This window comes from Chelmon rostratus, chromosome 3, assembly GCF_017976325.1.
Source record: "Chelmon rostratus isolate fCheRos1 chromosome 3, fCheRos1.pri, whole genome shotgun sequence".
NCBI classification, from domain to species: domain Eukaryota; kingdom Metazoa; phylum Chordata; class Actinopteri; order Chaetodontiformes; family Chaetodontidae; genus Chelmon; species Chelmon rostratus.
In genome coordinates, this window is record NC_055660.1 from 19,965,664 (window position 1) to 19,986,449 (window position 20,786).

At 43.8% G+C, this 20,786-nt stretch overlaps 1 protein-coding gene across 2 annotated transcripts in view; it reads left to right on the forward strand.

Moving 5' to 3' along the window:
* The first annotated feature begins 1,141 nt into the window (after positions 1–1,141).
* LOC121626069 (septin-9-like) overlaps positions 1,142–20,786 on the forward strand; it is a 59,265-nt gene continuing 39,620 nt past the window's right edge. The window contains exons 1-2 of one of the 2 annotated variants that reach the window (XM_041964439.1): positions 1,142–1,202; positions 16,509–17,189. In XM_041964439.1, coding sequence (XP_041820373.1) covers positions 1,181–1,202; positions 16,509–17,189 — 703 coding nt within the window. In that variant the 5' untranslated portion in view covers positions 1,142–1,180. Of the gene's footprint in view, positions 1,203–7,907; positions 8,076–16,508; positions 17,190–20,786 lie in introns of those variants that run through there. The other variant, XM_041964430.1, reaches the window with a different exon arrangement.

The following is a 20,786-nucleotide window of genomic DNA, read 5'->3' on the forward strand; positions in this document are numbered from 1 at the left end:
AAGAAAAAGGAAGAGGAAGTGATCTGTTGAGCTCTCCTTCTCTCCCTGACACAAAAACAAAGATGGGTGTGTGTGAGCTTGTGCGTGTTGTGTTTTCTTGGGAGTTTCTCACCAAGACGACGGCGTCCCAGCCTCGTCGAGCTGCAAGTTGAGTGTCAAGAGGCCAGATCCTGACGTGTGTGTGTGTGTGCGTGCGTACGTGTGTGTGTGTGTGTGTGTGTGTGTGTGTGTGTTGCTCCAGTAACACCAGTGACTTTTGCCATTGCCTCTGAATAATGATGCATTCAGACTGTGAGCAACGCGATGAACAAGACATCAGCTGGCCGATCGTTTCCTGCACGGAGCTGAGGATGAGAGACACTCAGCTGATGTGCGGAAGGTCAACAAGCTTCCTGAGATCTTGTAACACTGATTATTAGCTGGTTGTAAATACGCCTCATCGAGGGGCACCTCATACACGAGGGGCCAGGACTGAAGTTTCTTTAGACGAGGACTGTTGAAAACACTCCTCAGTCCACTTGTAGTCAGTCATCAGTGGTTTGTGTGATGGCTGTATGTGGGTTTCTACATCTTGATAGTGCTATGAGAGTGTTTTCTTAGAGTGGTGTCCTGGTGGACTGATGGAGTTTTTCTCTGCAGCAAATGGGGCGAGTTTATTTTCAAATTAGGACCTTTGCTCAAAGGGCTAAGGATCCATTTCAAAGGCACAATACAGCGTCAGTGTCAGGGGAGCGTGTTTGTGTGCGAGGGAGAGGAGAAAGGGAGGCTAGCTCCGGCATCGAGGGAATAAAAGAAAACATTAGAGAAAGAGAAGGGCGAATAATAAAATAAAGCTAAAATCCTGCATCATCCGTGTGCAGGAGAGAACCAGATCTGCGGCGAGAGAGAGAAAGCAAAGAAAGCGAGGGGGGACTCCATATGACCAGCACATGGCTGCAGATGTCTGCTCTGCTCACTTGTTATCCTGACAGACTGAAGACATTAAAACTTGGAGGAAGTAGGAGCAAGGGAGACATGAGGGAGGAAAGGGAGGGAGGAGAGAGGGAGGGTTGATGGAGGGGGACAGGGTGACTGAGTCAGGAGAAAGGGGAAGTCTTCATGAAGAAAAAAGGGAAGGGAAGGAGGCAGAGGAGAGAAAAAGGAGAGGTTACATGTGGCTATTTGAGGTAGCCACTGAGTTATGGAGCGAGACAGAATAGCCGGTAAGTTGTGGCTCTTTTCCAAACTTATTTCGATGCTTTAACTCTGAAGTTTTCCTACGGAGGGGCTTTCTTTCACTCCTTTCTTTGTTAGGCTGCAGGGGAAGCAGCTTCTTAGTGGCAGCAGTCAGCTAGAAGCCACCCCGGCTGTGTGTGCTTTACTTTGTCAGACCTCCGTGCAGCTCGACCTCTCTGGGTCGTGTCTCATCTGCGCTGTTTGAGCTGCGAACTCACTTTTCAGACGCTCATTCCCTCATTCTCACTGATTGGACGGCCACAGCTGAGCTCACTGCGAGGCGCTCGCCACTCTTTCTGAATAGCTACCATACGCTGAGCGACGGAGAGGGAACCTCGCGTGACGGGCTGTCAAAGACGACTTCCCAGAGTCAGGAAACATAATCTTCCAGTGCAAAGTGGCGGCTGTGCTGTAATTGGCAGCCTTGGGTCGGATACTGGCTTACAGCTGACCCACATACACATCTTTGATCCGAGATGGACCGAGTTAAACCTTCTCGCCATCATCACATGATTGGACTTTAAGCGGAGGAGTCCGGTTGTCAGACTGATTCTGACTGACACAGATGGTTTATTTTAAGTTATCGGGGAGTGGAGCTCATATGTCAGCTGGTATGATTTGGTCTTCGACAGACAGCAGACTCTTTTGAGGAATGTTTAGCTTGCATCAGAGTCGGTGGACTGCCGTCCTACCCAGCAGCCTCCTGGCACGGCTCCTTCTTATTTCCTTTAATCAATTATTCCTTTATTTGAATGTGTGGTTTGTTCAGTGCTGATGGAGATTCAGTGGAACTTCTGTTCGGGCCCATATGTGTTCAGTCTGCATCGAGAGGATAAGACTAATCCAGCATCTTACAGTGATTAAGGCTGGACATCAAGCTGAGCGACACTCAGTAAATTAGCCTTTAATTCGACCGTTAATAAGGTGGCTGAGCTCAGCAAGCCGCATGGTGCATACAGACACACCGCGCACCCTTTTCTATGACCACTTGGTGGCAGTGTTGCAGTGTCATTTTGTCCTCGTTGTTGCAGCCACCATTTCCCTGAGCTCTGTGAAATGTTCCATGTAGATGATTCATATTAAGCAGACAGGGGGAGTCTTTTTTTCTTTCATGGGAGGTGGAGGAATTTAGTAAAGCCTGACTCCAGTGGGGGTGAGGACCATGCAGGAGAGAGGTGAGGTGATGGAGCATTATTTTTCCACCATGAAAACACTGATGTCAGCTCCTCTCAATTGAGGAAGTTCTGCATGGGCTGAGCAGCTTCCTGGTTTTCAACCTGTGCTGCGTAGCTCTATTTGGTCCTGTTGTCTTGACTACAGCCATCACCCCTTACCCCACCCACCCCGGATCTTTGCAGGCTGTGTTTTGATAATGATAGGAGCCGAGGCTGTGGTGATGCCATTTTCAACCTCTTGATTGCAGACGCATCTGCAACACCTCCATCTTGACTTGGAGTGACTTTCCTCTCCCTGAGCCTGTTCAGGATTAAACTAATATGCTCAATAAGACAAGTCGCCTGCCACGACCGTCCCGTATGGTCACCACATTGACTAGCTGTGATGTCTAATAATTGACACACTGCCATTAAAATACAACAAAGGGAAAGAAAAACAAAGGATTCAGTCTGGAAATTAGATAGTTGTGTCATGTCACTTGAAGTTCTGCCAGTTAAACAGGAAGAAAATCAATGGACTGTCTGCTGAGATGACGCTAATTGCAGTATTTGTGTGGCCTGTTTAGCATCAAGCTGACAACAATAAACGCAATGATTCGGTAGTTGGAGTTGGGGAGGACACGTGGGACAGTTCCATCCCTGTTTGATAATGTTTGAAAGGACCAATTGGTACACTCCCTCAGGGAAATAAGCAGATTAAAACCTGCTTGCATTTGTTCACATGAAGGGGCCCATACTGAGTATGCTGGGCCCTGCTCATACTGAGCTTCTGTTCTTATATGCATGACATTATGATTCATAACACTATACTATACTACAGGACACTATTTTTTTGACAATATTTGTATTTATAGTCTTTGTACATAACATACAAAGCCTTCTGTAGTTTATTTCATTTACTTGTTTGCTGTTTTCCTAACTCTCCTTTTTTATTCTGCTGCTGTAACAGCTGGGATAAATAAAGTCTTATCTTATCATATTGATTATATATCAACTCTTTTTATTAAAGGCCATCATTTGACTTAGTTTGAATTCTCGGGGTCTCCTCGTCCAGCATACATGTAAGTGAAGAAGTTGTTTTCATAAAGGGCAGCACATAATAAGATAAGATGAGACAAGATAAAACTTAACTAATCCCAGGACAGGGAAATTAAAATGTTACATACACCAAACAATAAAACAGACATAGGAAGAATAAACAAGGGATACAGAATAAAAAAAAGTAACTGTTGTATGGGAAACAACATCAACATATATAATGTGCAGTGTCACTTTTAAATTGGCCTTTAATTTAGTGGCACGTGAGTTTACATGAGGTCACAGTCTTTCTCTTTAAATCTTTCCCTCTGTCTGCACGTGAATCTACGGTTTTTAGAAGCGGCGATGTATCCACCCAGATCCCTGCATGCCCTCACCCTGAAACACACGTGCACCAAACCCCCACCCACTTCCACAAACACACATGAACCCGGAGTTAAAGGAACTCAAGGAAATCACCCAGCTCACCATGTTCCATAAAAGAAGTGTACAGGATATCCTCTATGAGTGAACGCCCCGCAGCTCCCCTCCACTACCCTCCCAGCATCACCTCGTATTGTTTCTCCGATTATTATTTAGTAATGATAAGTGAGGGAGCCATGAAAACAGAAAGCACAAAGAGTTCAGGAAGTGGACTGGGAAGCCCCACCTTCGGCACTCCTGTGGGAGGATCTCTGACAGGTGAAATTATTCAGCATGATGGAAACGCAGGTCAAGCCAGGGGTGACACAACAGAGACAGATGGACTCCTCAGTGAAAGCTCAGTCAGGAGATTGTTTACAAGCTGTCGTACTTGAGGTCGGCAAAGGTGCAAAGCAGGAAATCAGCTAGTGTCAAAATATGAATATCAAGCCAAGCAAGGAGCAAGATACATTTCTGTCCGTAATAATAGTTTATTACCTTGTAAACAGCATTTAACTAAATGTTAGAAAAACACTTTCATGCCCAAATTGTTGGCTTAATGTTCCAAAATCAAGCTCACCATATTTAACAGGCATGCATTTTTCTTTATTACACAACATAATAACAATAGTAATAATATTTTCTTCAGAAATTTAAAATATTGAGTGTTTTAAATGAATTTGTGTGACTTTGGCACGATGAGTGACTCTTCAAATTGCAGCACTTGACACAAACATCAATTACATGCGTATTAAATGACTTCACAGATAAGAGCTTCATCTGTACCTTTATCATCTCTCGCGTTTAAACAGACGGAAAACCGCAGCGAGGGCTCTAATCTTCACCTCTGCAGGTGTGCAGGTTGTCTGCAGATGAACTTTCACGTGACACTTTGATGTTTGCTTGCAGCCAGATATCACAGACTCCATGGATCCCTGTTATAAAATGACATTTGCGCTCAGTGTTAAAATTGCTCGCACACTGAGCTGCATCCAAGTCCTAAAACCGCTGCAGCGATAATGCTTCCAGCATAAATTGTCCACACAGCTTTTAAGCCAATTTAAAAAAAAGCTTACCATGAAAGAGTCAAAGATTACAGTTTATCCAAAAAACTGTCATATTAATAAAAACATGCGTATAGTATGTGAGTAGTGGCACGGACTGAATTGAGTTAAAGCAAGACCTTATGTGCTGCAGATGCCTACTCTCAGTGAACTCTTCAAGTATCTGTTGCTTGTAATATTTTCTTTGGATGTGTGCATCCATGTCGCTACCCCGTTTAATTGCACGATATTTCTGCAGTGACAGCGTGTTATTTAGGCTCTGCTGGAGTAAGTGACTCTTATTCAACAAACAGTAAGACGAGTAATTTTGTCAACCCTCCTGGACATGTAGCTCCAAGTGATATTCTTTACAAGGTGTCATTTAGGTAAACGTTGAAAACCACACACATGAGCCTATTTAGACAAATAGAAGCAACACTCAAATAGAGATGTTGGTTTTGAGCAACTTCCTGCCAGTAAATGTTTGCGGTTGTGATGAATTCCTGTTTGTGTTAAACTGACCAAGCAACAAAGCCTTAAAATCTGAGCCATAGTAATAGCTTCTCTTTAAACCTCATATCATTATATAAAATGAAGGGATTTACCTACTGCTGTATATGTTTGTGACAGTTTACACATTATTGCTTTGTCCCAAGGGTTAACCCACTTTTTCACACCCATAATTGTTGTTATTAACAAGGTAGGAAACAAGCACAACTCCCTCAGCACCACAGAGACCTGGTGCTGACCGGCACTGGTTACGTAGATTTATTCTACAATGTGCAAAGGCCTCTGTGTTTACGGTGCTATTTCAGGGGCACCGAGATGCACAAACACACCCTCTTCCACAGTCAAGTAACCACACGAGCACATGCATACACAGGCGCATATTCACATAATGTTAGTCACATTGCAAACAAACACACACACACACTTCTCCAGATGTTGTTTTGGAGCTTTTCTTCATTCTGTCGCTCAGCTTTGCCTCGGAGCCAGCCCAGAGTGTGTATCCATGTTTAGATATATACACACTGGCCGGGGGAGGTGTGTATTTCACACACTGTGTGTTTTAGTTTAATTGAGCACTACAGAGGCTTGCGGCATATGGTTAACAGTGCAGCCCACTTGGGCCCCCATGGGCACTGAAAGGCCACACACTCTGTTATGTATAGTAACATACATGGAGTATATATATATATATATATATATGTGTGTGTGTGTGTGTGTGTGTACCATGTACAGATGCATTTGCACATGCATGCTGAGGTGCACTATAGCCATAATCATGCATGCACAAACCAATAAACACATTAACTATAAATGGCCATACACAGCTGTCAGGATGTACGATGCATACTGTGTGCACTCTTATAAGATGGACTCAATGCTCAATAGCACAACAAATGACAAGAAGCACATCGGTGGGGGGAGTATTCTACCTGGTAAAGTTCCAGGATTGATGGATTGAGGATACACTAAAAGCTGTGTACACACTGCTGTAAGTGCCACACTCTGTTCTCTGTCCAAGGACACCTTCGCAGGAGTTTTATGAAATAACCAGACTGCACCATTAACGCATAGTGTTATTCTGTGTTACTATCGACCTCTCAGGTGTCAGGGTTAGGGGCCACTGGGTGGGCTTGGCATCTTATTAGTGCCCCTCAGAATGGAGCTTTTCATTCAAATGGGATTTCGCTGAATACTTACAGGCTGTAAAAGTGCCAGGCACTGGTGCTGCAGCTTCTTGCCTTCACAAAAGGTGAAAAAACTCTGTGATATATGATGTGTGGCAGTATCTCATCTGGAAGTGGCCGACTTCCTGTGGCCCTTGCTTTAGTTTTAGGTTTCCGTTGAATGCTGATTGTGGACCAGCTTCTACATGCACTCTCATGATCTTAACCATCAGAGTGGAAATGGCAAAGCTGACCAAGAATCAAGGACAATTCATCACAAACCTCATTTGCAGTCACGTCTGGCTCCGAACAGGAAGCTTTGAAAAGCCGCTCACTTGTGACCAATCAGTACTTAGCGATAGCATCACCATTTGCTTGTTTCTGCGGGAGATTCACGGATAAGAAACAGTGCAGCACATCCCACAGGGACACAGTGGATGTGGTTAAGTAAATGCGAGGCCAACTTTGATATTTCATCACTTTAAATTATTCTATCAACATCTTTTCCACAGCGTTTCTCTGTCGCCCCCGAAGAACAGTCTCTAAATTGGCCACAGCAGCTTCAAGGACAAGAAGTGTAAGCACACCCACCGCATCAAAAGCCGGCCTGTCGTCGGTGTCCCTCCCTAAAGAAATGCTGCAGTGCTAGATTACCTGGTCAGATGTGTCCACCAAGCTCAAATTCCCATGTTCTGCCTGCTAATACAGAGGGCGGGTTGGTGCACGAATCACCCTGTGATTCCCCAGAGGCGCAGTCGTATATATCCCTAATGTCAACTTTCCCCAGGAAGCCTTTTGGGTGTTCCTGTCGCAGGAAAGCCGCGGCTACAGAAGCGACCGCGCTTTAATTAACTCGCCACCACTTTGTAGAGGCTGTTTACTCAAAACTGCAGCCTCAAACTCTCACTTAAACTGCAGTCCCTGTCTCTGTAGCTGTGACAGAGTGAAACCGGCCTGCCCCCTCTGAGGGCCGCTGGAGGAGCCACAGTGGTAGCCGAGCATCTCGTCTGATTGCGGGTTAACTTGTTAAAGCGACCGTGCGACGTTTCGTCCACTTTCACTGTCAGTGCTGCTCAGGCTGAATGAGGAAATCAGACCTGAGAGCCACTTTGGCGGAAAAAAAAAAAAGGTTCTCGGGGAATGACAGGGTCTGTTGTCTGCGGGAATGCTTGCGCGTGCATGTATGAGTGTGTGTGTGTGGGGGCAGGGGAAACACACACACACACACACACACTCACAGGACATGGGAGGGGGGGGGGTTCTAGAAGGGGTGGAGAAGGGAGGAGGCTTGCCTTTTCGCTCCCTCTGACATCTGAATGCAGCGATATAGAGAAGTTAGTGGGAAGTCAGAGGAAATAAGTTGCTCCTTTAAGAGAGTTGTGGGCTCGTTTCTCATTGGCTGTTTTTTGGAATTTGTTGAGAATTAACAGGGAGCTACTTGAACGTTAGAAAGCAAAAGAAGTCGCCTGAAAAGATGTCTGATTCTGGAGTCAATCCACACTTGGAGGGAATTATTTCTGATTTTGAAGGTTGGTAATTTTTTTTTTCTGCTTCTCTGTCACTTCTAACGTTCCTGTTGACGCATCATGACAGGCGCATCATCAGGCAGAAGTGTGCTGATTGTGAATCGTGTTAATATTGACCAACATCTTTCCACTTTGTGTAGCTGTGTGGTACCTTAAAGTACATGATGCGGCATGATTTGTGACTGTGTGTACTGTGCAAGCTTGTTACTTGTTAAAAACAGGGTGGTGGGCATATTCTAGCCAAGTCCCTGTAGCCTATCGTGTGTTATTGATAATGCCCAAGTTACGTCAGTAATAGAAACAAACACAGCACTGACACCACACTATTCCAGCGCCGGAAAGCCTTCAGCTGAAAGCACTGAGAGGGAGACAGTGCAAACCTCAGCACTAAGAGCTAACATCTGTCTAACCCCTCATGCGACGCTCACAACTGTGTCTCTCCTTTGTTTGCGAAGCCAGTGTGGAGCTGCCATTAATTTCCTTTGTCCTCCTCTTCCTCTGCCACTCTGCCTCTCTTCCTTCCACACTTCTTTCCTGTTCCTCCTCCGGTCAGACCGGCTCCCTCCAGCTGGTCTTTGCTCACTGTGAGATGCTGAGAGCGGAAGCCAGAAAAAGTGTAAATCCTCCCTCATCATTGGACGCTCTCTATTTGGGGCCAGATTTCTATTTCAGTAGCTGTTAAAGTCTAGCCTTCATCGGGTTTAGAGCCAATTATGAAACAGAACAAGGAACTCTGTTATATCGATTTGGTTTTATTTTGTTTACAGCATATGAAAAAACTGTTGATCTTCAGTTGTATGAGATGGTTAACACTCCTCACCCCTACTATCCCTGTGGTATGTCCTGCTCTCACTGGTGGTGAATGAAAGAAGGGCCAGGCGGTCCGTATGTTTCAGACAAAGTGCATCTAGGATCAGCGTCTGAACTTGGACTGTGTGTGACAGTTTTTGTAATTTTCTGAACCCAACAGTGTGATGACTCTCTTTTTCCACACTTCACACAGCTACTTTTAGCACTTCTTGTTTGTACAAATGTGCAGCGCCATGCCCTTATTCTTGTTCGAACGATCATCCTCTCACCTCTCTTGCATCTTTTAGCCGTGCCTTTTGAGTGTGACAGTTTGGAACAGCTTAAAGTACATCTGCCTTCTGTCGTGGCCGGACAGCTCATCACATGAGCTCGTGTCAAGCACACTCTGCCATTCATTGGTATATTTTGTCAACAGAGAATATCACATGGGCTTCATTACCTTGGCATTCTGATATGCTGGCAGATCATTTCTGTGCAAATGCTAACTAGTTTATTCAGAGTGACATAAAAAGGCAGTAAAATGTAAATAGATTAACTTCTAAATGAAGTTAGCATAAGGTTCTTCCCTGTATGTATTCTTGTAATGTACTCAATTTGAGTATGTACCTACTGTCAGAGCACTCCAGTCACCAGTAATGACCAATATAATCTACCCCACCAGTAGATTAAACTGCTCAGTTTGAACTATTCTAGTGTTCCCATTCAGGACAGAAACGACAGTAGAGAGAGGAAAACACTCGACTGACTAAATCCCCATTTTATCCCAGATCATTCTGTTTTCCAGTACATTGCACTTTGCTGTATCTCACATTGAGTAGGAAATAAGCACAGAGAGGGAAAGTTAAAGTAATTGGTGAGCACACTAAATATGTAATAATGCCTCTTGGATGGACTCTTGTGTGGGACTATTATGGAAAATGGATGATAGAAACCACCAACCACACACTGAAACAGTATTATGATCCTCTAAAAGGTAGAAAATGTGTTCGCGCAATCTAAACGTATGAGTCACAAGAGAATCAATGCAGAATAAGACCATATTTGTATATTCAGACAGACTTTGCACAGTCCTACATGGGCTCCTGCTTGTGTTTGCCAACCTAAACTGAGCTTTGAGTCCGATCCAAGGTATTTTGTACTGATTGTCTGCTTCAAGGTGCCATGTTGTTGTTCCAGTGTGGCATGTGGACACTGAGAGGAAATGAACATTGAAATGGGGAGGGTGCATGTGTGTGGTACAATTCTCAAACCTGGCAGAGAGGCCAGTGTGCTGTTAAGTTAGTTCGAGTGGGTTGTGTGCGTAAATACAACACTTTCTTAACAGTTCTCAGTGGTCCTGTTTGTGCTAAGAAGTAGATGAAACCACGGGTGGCAGAAAGAGCATGTAAGGTATTGCTCGTGTGACTGTGTTTAGAGTCAGTTATATAAAAACTGGATTTCTGTATGTACTGTGTGTAGTTTTCAGATTTCATTGAATCTTTTGTTAGTCTCTGCTCCTTCTACCATCCTCATACACGTCAATGTATAGACACACACACACACACACTATCTGCACCCAGAGGCTGAAGATAGAGCTGACAGCTGACAGCATCATGTTCTCTACCCAGTAATTTAGTGGTAGTTTCAGTGTCTTCCTGAGAAATGCTTTTTGCTGAAACATGTTTTTTGTGTGGGGGTGTGTGATTCATACAGTAAAAGCTGTTCGTTCTGAATTTTTGAATATCCGCTTTGAGGTCACTGTGCTCAAATTAATCACATGTTTAATCTTTTCTGCATTGATCCATGTTGCCAAGAACTTTCTCTCCTGTGTGCTTGTTTTTTTTTTTTATCACAGCTTTGCTTAAACACTGTGTGTTAGCAGGTGTTAAGTGGAATGCAGCCACTGTCGTTATACCATCACTGGTCACTGATGTAAATCAATCTGTCCGTGAATGGATAGTTAACCGCTGCTTGATCAAAGGACCAGAACAAGGCTTTACCTGTCAAAGGTTGAGGCCTAAAGAGCCTGAAGCTAAGCACCGGGCCAGCTATTCACCAGCTGCCTCTGCGAGTGTGTGTGTGTGTGTGTGTGTGTGTGTGTGTGTGTGTGTGTGTGTGTGTGTGTGTGTGTCTGCACTCTAAATTCTCCAGTTGGGGTAAAACTGCCTCTTGGTTGCCTCTTGATTAGGAATTGGATCCTCCTTTTAAACATCTGGCACTTCAGCATTACTGAAACAAATCAAAGATTTTGACCCAAGACCAGCACCAACTTACCTCCTCGGTCACACGTCTTCCCGCTTTCCCAAACACCTCAAACACTCCCAGAATTCCTTTGTGCTGGACACAGGGTGTCGGCCAGACCAGGAGGGAACCGCACAGTAAATCTGACACAGCGAGCTGCGCTGCTGCTGGTCAGCATTAGTAAACCCAACACCATCAGTGGGCAGGAAGAGTGTGTTTGACAGTGTAGCATTAAGGTTTCGTCTGACCAAACAAAATACCGTAGTGTGAAATTCAATCGTCGGTTGTTTGGCCTTGTCTTGTCAAATAGGAAGTTTTTCCTGGTGTGACCACATCGACTTATATTCTGCTGCTACTGACATCAGAAAAACTACACTGTGTATAAAATGGTTTTGTATAACCAGTCTTTGACAGAGAGTAACTGTCTTGATCACTTGACTTATTGCCTGAGTCAAGAATTGCAAGATAGATTTGGAGTTCAAGGCTGTGTACAGCACAGTACATCCTTTATCAATTAAAGTCATGGGGCTTTTTATGTGTGTGCTGTTCTCCTTTAAACAGTTACAGATTTATGATGTTGTCTAATTGATTAAATTATTTGTTCTATACGTGCAAAGAAGAGCCTGGAAAATTGACAAATATGTAACAAACAAATGAGACAAGCAGGCTTTTATTTGGAAAGGCCTTTATTTAACTTTCCCTGCTTTTATAATGTTCTTGTGAGAAACCTTCATGGTTTCCAACATGCACTTGTTTGCTTTGTTAATTTGGAGTTGATGTTGTTTGCTGTTAATGCAGAGTCAACACTTTGTGCATCTGTTTTACATTGAAAAGCCTTCCAGCGGTTCAGGCTCTTCACTCTCCTGGAAAGTTTTATTGTGAAACATCTGTAGGAAGTATAGAGATTCATTATCAGCAGTTCGACATCAATCCTCACAATTAATGACTCATAAATAGTGTTTCATAGTATCTCACATCAGCAGAGACTCTGACATTACTATGTTGTTAGGTGGATTATGTTGCATTTGCGTTGTTCCGTGACCTTTATTTTAGCTTTTACAGATGCAGTATAACACTGACATCATTGTAGAAATCATTCTTAGTGTTTCTGATATTATCTGATTGTCCCAGGTGTTTGAATAACATATCAGTGCATCTGTCTGTTTGGTCAAATCCACATTACTGGAGCTTTCCCACTAAAAACTTCTGAAAGAAGAAAAATATTTTCATTTTATAGAGATGCTTTGTGATAGTGAAGTATTTGATCAAGAATATTTGACTGCTAGTACAGTCCAACCCTAATACAAAGCAGTAGTGGAAGAATCCAGATCCTTTACTTGAGTAAGTAAGTAAGTAGTAATACCACACTGTGAAAATACTCCACTACAAGTAACTCCACTAGAAGACACTACAGGTGTCAGTGTTTTAATATTACTGATGCATCAATGTGTGTGTTGTATTTTAGTGCTGTAAATGTTTAAGGTTGAGCTTATATAAACTACTTTATAACTGTTCTGTAGTTTAATCTACAGCAATGCATCATATTGTATAAGGAACAGGAGTGTGGCGTTAACGTACCTAATCCTTGTTCCCAGCTGTCAGTCCGTGTGACAGTCAGTGACAGTCAACACACTAAGTGGCACCTTTGTCATCACCTGTTTTAACCTCTTTGCCTCTCCATCTCCACTCTCCTTTTCCTCCCCACCCTCCTGTCTCTCTGTTTTCCTCCCTCTAACTCTCCGCCGTCACCTGGGCTGAAATGATACTAAACGTTTGTGTCCATCGGTCTGGATGTCCTTGAGAGAAAAGTGATGGCACTGATAATAAAGAGGCAGCCTAGCCTCACACCTGGGCTGTATTAGGATAACTGACCAGGAACCAAAAATAAGGATGCAGCTGCCTCCATCTTTGTTTTTGTTGCAGCAATAATCCCGGGCTCTATTGTCTGAGCTGCATCATCTTCCCACATGAGACTCCGTGAGATACTGGATACAGGGCTGTGATAGGTGGTGGAGGGACGTCAGGAGAGGAGGCTCCTGTCTGCTGTAAATGAGGCTCCTCTGAGCTAGACTGGACCTCTCGTTTCCAGCTCATAGTCTGGGAATGCTGTTTCACTGGGAACAATACTCCTTCATCCATCTGTCAGTCCCACACTCGTGCACACTCTTCCTAATGCTCCATGATCCTACGCTGTACTTGTGATATTCATGCAACGAATACCCTGGATGACCGTAAAAGACCTATTTCCCCTTTTGCTTCAGCTGAACAAGAAAGACCTGGGAGTCTATGGGAAGAAGCGTGATCCTTAAAAACATATGAGTTGAGTGATCATCTATCTGAGCGAGCGATGCCCTGAATGCCCTTTTCAATTTTCTGTATTCCCAGACAACATTAAAGCACAGAGAGATTCAAATTCACTTTTGCTCTTAAATCATGTGCCCTTGACTGCACAGTCTCTAAATACAAACAAACGTCTTGAGAGGAAAGCACTCAAGTCCTCCGCTGTAGCCCTGTGCCCGAGGGCATATAATCACAAAGCAGCCAAGAACAGAAATACTCATCTAAGATCACTTAACAGGTCACTGGCAAAACAACTCCTCGGTTCAGCTCTCTTATTATGGCGAAACTTGCGAATATGGATCCTGATACCCCTCCAGTGTTCAGCTTCAGTTCTCACATCTACAGCTCTTCCAAAATGTAACTAAAGTCTACAGCAAGTGTCAAGAGACGTTAGAGTGTGCACGCTTTCCTGAAGTGTCGGGGCACTCTGAGGAGGTTAAAGCGAGTGCCTCGCTCGCTACACAGTGCAGCCTCAAAGCGTGCGTCGCAGCCTTTCAGCTCCTTATGAAATCTGCAGACCAGTTTTGGCAGACCAACTTATTCTCTGGCCAGAGCCGAAAGTAGCCACAGTCTTGGACTGCCTCTCCGCAGTCATAAAACACAAGACAGAGGAAAGCAGGGGTAGGAAGGACACGGCCCACTGGCAGTAGGGGTTTGGACACCACTTACAAATTGCAAGTTTACTGTGTATGATTTTTTTTATTCGCATCTATCAAAGGATTGATTTTAAAGCTGTTTTATGGAGCCTTACTGGGTAATGAACTCAAGACATAAGCAACGGGAGTGTGAGAAAATGTGAAAGTGAATATGAATGGCTGTTTAACACCGAGACCTGTGCTTGTTACGCTCATTATGGCTTATATGTGCCATTTCGTGCTTTCCACACATAACACAGTCACTGTACAACCGTGTGGAGTGGCTAAAGCTAGTCTCACAGCCTCAACAGCAGCTATAACACCGGACTTCTATTGTGCAAGAATGCCAAAAATGAAAGGTAACCATGCTTTAAGGTGTAGATAAAGGGTTTACAGGGAGTGGTGGGGGGTTAAGGAGATTTGTAACACAGATCACCATAAACTCCAAGATGTGAGTTGCAGATCCATTTATTCCCACGGTGTGCAAGGCCGCCCTTGGTGTGTCCGACTAACACGAAAGAAGAATAATAGTTTGGCTCCGCTCTGAATTTTTGTCGGGGGGTAAATTGTATCAAATGTCCACCATGCTGGAATGAAGCAGCTTATAGCAGTAAATTAGATTAGTGGTGCTGGCTGATGTGCGTGGGGAGACGGCTTTGATGTGATTGTGTTGAGCTCGGCATCCCCTAACAGAGTTTCAGCTTTACGCAGAGTGCAGTGGGGCCGGGGCATCGTCCCTTCCCTGTGGGTGTAGTCGCTTAAAAATAAACACGTATACTGTACGTTCCCGTAACACACACTTGTTCGTTTTTACGAGCACTTTGAACAAAACGACATATACTTAAATAGAGACACGTGCGCACGCAGACACGCCACAAGCCACAAACAGATCAAATAATCTGCACTGCCTTTTGGATTGTGGGAAACAGGAGATGTTCTTCAGGGTGTGCGTGAGCGGACTGGTCTAACTAGTGTGTCATTATGATACCAGCTCCTGGCCTTTGACTTGGCACGGCAAATCCGCGATGGGAGTCAAATTCAAGTTGACTTTGAGCCAGTGCACTCTTCCCAGGGGGTGATCCCATCCCTCAGTATCTTCCTCTTGGACAGTGCAGCGGTTTTGTCACATCACAAACTAACCGAGGGGAAGGATGTGCCTCTATCTCTGCGCTCATGTTGCTCATAAACAGGGAGACTTGGGACGCTTTTTGCCCGAATGCTTGGCAGTGAGCAAATCTTGGCTGATTTTGTGCACTGTAACACGTCCTGAAATGCTTCAAATGGCTCTGAGTGAAACCCTAGGATTTGAATTTGTAGTGTACAGCACACATAGCGTCCAAGTCGTGACAGAGGAACACATGACTCGACTGAAACGTGCCGTGCAGGGTAGTGAAAGTGATGAGGGGTGTAATGAAAATAGATAGCTGTGACTTAATTGCTTGTGCATGCTGTTTCTTTTGTGTTGCCACCAAAATTGCTTCTCCAGCTACCCCACCCTCAAACCTCAGGGTTACTACTTGGATGCTGTTCGTAATGTGTTTTTTAAAAAACACAATTCACTTTGTTTACTGCTCATTTAATTGGTTTGACCTTTTTGATGAATATTTATTATATTGTTCCTACTTCCTATAAACAGCAATCTTGACCCATAAATGTTTTATAGGGGAAAGATGAGCTCGCTTTGGTGGAGAAATCGTAACTGAGTCAATGTGCTTTCAATTTATTGTGTTCTGCTTTATGCGCTGGTGGAAAGTAACTAAGTACATTTGCACAAGGGCTGTACTGAAGTACAATTTAGAGGCACTTGTTGTTTACTTGAGTGTTTCTAACATTATGCTGCTTTGTACTTCCACTCCAGGACTTTCTGAGTTGGAAATATTGTAATTTTTACGACACAACATTTCTTTGACTGCTGTACTGTTACCAGTTACTCTTCAGAGTAAGATTTTACATTAAAAAGCATTTTCAAAAGTCTATAAAATGCAATGTATTGTCATAGATTAGACAGCAGTGTTACACCGGTGTATTGGCACTTTTACTTAAGCAAAACATCTTATTTCTTCTTTGACTACTGGTTTTACATTAAGTTACAGCTGCGATCAGCCACAGCAACAAGTAACAATTATTTTCCAAATTTGATTTGCCGATTTTTCTTCGATTTTGTAAATGAAATGTTAGAAAAATGTTTATTTAAATGTTTGTTGATTTAAAAATCTATCCCTTTTTTCAAAAGCCCAAAAGACAATTCAATTTGCAATGATATAAACCAGAAGATCATGACACTGGAGCAGCAGGAAGCATGTTTACAATTTCTGATTTAATTAGATGATTTTTTGATTGATCTGATTTATTGAGGATGATAAACCAGTGAATCAACTCGTGTTTTCAGCAGTCTTATGACCGACATGTTGTGTTTCTCCCTCACATGCAGCTCTGAAGAGGTCCTTCGAGGTGGAGGATGTCGACACTTCATCTCACTCTTCCCCCGGCTCCCGTCGGACGACCAACTCCCCGCACCGTAACGCCATGTCCCCCACCAGCATCTACTACCGCGACTTGGGCACTGCCGCCCCGGCCACCAACAACAACAACCTCAACTATACCCAGCCCCGCTCCATCATGGGCGGAGGAGGCTCCAAGACCCCCGAGCCTGTGTCACGCCGTTCCGAACTTTCCATCGATATCTCTTCTTCCACCAAGCATGTGGATAATGTCACCAGCCCCTCTTCTGTGCGCTTTGCAACCAACAGCTCCCTGAAACGCCCTGAAGTCCTGGGCCACTCCAAGACCCCCGAGATGAGCCACAAGAGGGAGGTCACTTTTGCCAAGACGCCCACCGACTCCCCGGTGATACGTCGCAATGAGGGCAACAATAACAACAACGGCACCAGCAGGACCCCTGAGCAGAACCACGCTCGCAAGTTTGAGCCTCCGAGTCCCGGAGATGTCCGTAAACCGGAGATCAGCATCACCAGAGCTCCCCCGGAAAACAACGGGCACCACTCGGCAGTGCACCACCCACACCACCCCAACCCTCACCACAACACCATCGTCACCACCTTCCGCTGCTCCTCGCCAAATCATGCTGGACGAAAATCCCCCAACCCTGACAGTAAGTCTGTTTCATGATGATATTCCCCTGAGTCCCACACACACTGGTTCCAGTCCTGACCTCAGACTGCCACATCCTCTCCTCCCCTCCTCCTGTTACTGAAAACAAATCTGTCTGTCTCTTTCTGACGAACTTAAAGATGCCCTCTGGAGTTTTCTCCAAAACAAACAAAAGTTGTGTTTACGTTGAGTGTTACTCAGCAGAATGCCCTGTGTGCCCGTAAGCTCTAACAAAAGTGATGAGTACATTTCTGTCCTCTTGAAAACATTTGAAAAGCTGATTTTTTTCTAACAGCATTTTAAATCCAGCATTGTTTATGTCCATTTTTACAAGCCTGCAGACGACCTCTTCCCTGAATTCACTGGTGCATTGCTGTGCATCTTGCCGATTTATCGCCCCCTATTGAACGGTGAAAGACTGTGAATTGGCAGGAATGTGCATCGTGTCATGCACGCGTTCATGTCTGACCTTGTTTGCATGCACAAGATAAACAAAATAGGGACCTACTCATCAGCAGTCAGTGAGATTTCTTTTTGGTGACATGTTTGCTTCCCAGTGATCTCTGACGCACTTTCTCTAAACTGGTAGTTTTTAACCTTCATGTTTATTCACGAAGTTGCTGCTGGACAGTTAAAACAGACCTTTTAGAGTCACTGAGGATCATCTTTTTGTTTAAAGAGCAACTTAACACTATTTTAAAATCTTGGTCTCGCTGTGCTTTTACTTGTCACCTCGCTACAGTGATGCAGAAGTAAACACCAAAACAAACCTGTGTAAAATCTGACATCTGGAGCTAAAAAGGATGCTGTTGGACTTGTGATCTGCTTCAGGCTGATCTTTAGTCTGCTACAATCTAAGTCAAACAGCCAAGCAATGATGCAAATCCTAGTAATGTGCTATCTAATAAGAGGCTATCTACGTTTTGGGTGCTATTTAGTAGCACACTTTGTTGTATATTAGTTATTGATGGTAATGGATTAGCTTGTGTTTAATTGATAAACCTGCTCAAATTTGTTGACATGCTTTGATTATTTCTGTCTGTTATTTCTTCATTCCCTTTGGATCTCCTGTAGAATCTGATGAAGGTGTTGGCTTGTTGTTTAAAAGCTGCGGCTAATGACTGTTTTAGTGCAGCAGTGCTTTGATGCTGAGATTTAGTTAGCGTCATCAGTGGAAAAGAGATTAAAGCGAGTCCAACAGACCATCTTAAACTAAAATTACATTTCACTGTGTCATGAAGACAAGACAAGCTTTCACTCTTGGCTGTAAGTTAGTTTATATCCATTGCCCGCTGGCTTGCCTGCTCCTTCTCCCCTCGTAACAGACTGACCCGAGCATCAGAGCTCTCGCTAAGAAAACTGATTATCCTGATGTATGAATGTCTGTCAGTAATATAAGTAACCATGTCCTTGGAGGCCGGTCTGTCAGTAGAAACAGCAGACTGAACGTCTGTATTTGTGGTAATCCATGTCTGTTCTTAATGCAGTATTGGAGCCGGGGTGGGTTTTGTTATGTGATGAAAGGCTAACCTTGGCAGCACCAGAACAGTAGTATGGTAGTTAAATAGTAATTAGTGCTACAGCTGCAGTAAAACTCCAGAAGGATAGATTTTAGCCCGCATTAGTTTCTCCAATGCAGCTTGTGACCTGATACAACATACAGAACACAAATTGCATTTCTGCTTCTATTCATTTGGAATTGAACGTGTAATATGAAGTAAGATGTACTGTATTTTACCTGTTTGTTTGTTCGGTGTTCACATTGTAAGCTAAAGAGGTGAAGAGCAACATAAGGAACGAACTTATGAAACCCTGTCACATTTAGAAGGGGATTCAGAGCTATAATCACATGTTTTTAAAGCTAACAATCTCACGTATTAATAGCACATTAAAAATATTTAAACGCAATACAGATAACAATTTAGGGCATTTTATGAAACTTTAACCTGCAATAACTTATTTAGCCACTTGAGGCTGTGGAACGCAACATTGAGACATTGTCACTTTTCAAGCTTATACGGTTAACAGTTGCTTATTTGTATCCAGCAGTTATTGAGCAACATTATCATTCATTTGGAGTCATGTTTCAGGTCACATGATGAGCGCAAATTCACTCTTCTTTTAGCTCGGTTTTTGGTCTCCACCAACTCCTGAGGCAAATATGTGGAACTTCAGCTGCTAAATGCTGCGCTGTGCTCACCAACTAGTCTATGACTGTGTCTGCCATGTAGTACACAGTGGATTTTTAGAAGTTTTTAGCTCAAAACAGCTGCCTACTGTGGTCGGAACAGCGCTGTGAGAGTGGTGGGAATGAACCAAAACAGTAACGTTGCAGAGCAGACAGCAGCGATAAGGTGAAACTTATATAAAGCCCCATAAAGCCGAGGAGAGCTGCAGATTCAGGTCAAAACTCTCTGTAGGTTCCTAGCAATGAGCAACACATTATCATTTGATGCAGCCATTGCTGCTTTGCGTCACTTAAGTGCGCTTTTAGTCATGTAAGCAAATTAAATCAGTGTCCCCCTACCACTATTAAACCACTTTGCCAAATACTTTAGAATTAGCTCTTGATGAAATATAATAATGGGTGTGCTTTCCTGTTGATTTGGCCCATCAGATGTTATATATTCCTGGTTTGTACTTTATACAGGCTGTAAGCTGCACTTTGTCATTTGGCAGATGTCTTGCAGTCTGATTTCCCACGGTATATTCACTGCCCCAGTGTCTGTTTCTGTGTGTCTGTGCTTCAGTGTATCAAGCTGTACCCGTAATGTTCCTGCTTCATATGACTATAAATTTCTCGCCTGTGTCTGTGCTGAAGGTTTTACATGGTTCTCTCGTAGATTATGGGGGTCGTAGCCATTTATTTGTCCACAGAGAGAGGCCCTAATAGGGGTCTAAATGAAGGGTGACCTGCCTTGAGGGCCTAGGGGCTCTGAGTGGGCCCACCCTGCTCTGCTCTAACACATTATCAAACAGAGCTGGGAAAAAACATGACAGTAACACTCAGAATAGCACTGCAGTCACAGATTTTACTGTAATGTACCTGCCACTTTGGTCCGAGTTCAGTCCAAGACATGTTGCTCTCTTGGTGTGTGAGAAAGAAATTGGTGTATTGCTGCGGTCGTAGATGCTGGTAATTAATTTTCTTCAGTGAGTAAATATGAAAAATCATAAGCACTGAGGAGCTGCTGACAACAGCTATCTAGTGTTATTCTATTATTTTTCCATATGGCTCTCAGCTGTGTTTTTGGAGTCTATTAGATAAGCTGCTTTCCTGCCCATTCAGTTTTTCCAGGAGGAAATGACATCACACATCATCTGTGCACAATCTCTCTCACACACACACACACACACACACACACACACACACGTAGAGTATCCTGTGCTTCCTTCCGTGTTCTGTCAGCGTGATTGTTCCCCTGCTGTGTGACCTCACTGCAGTGCACTTCCTCTCTCAGGGGTCATGTGATCTAAGTCGGTCGGCTTCCTACCAAATACCCCTCTGTACTTTGATCTAAGCATCACAGAGAGCGAGATATGCTGGGGTGTTTATGCGAAAGGTCAGCATGGAAAAGGTTGCGGACACACATACTAG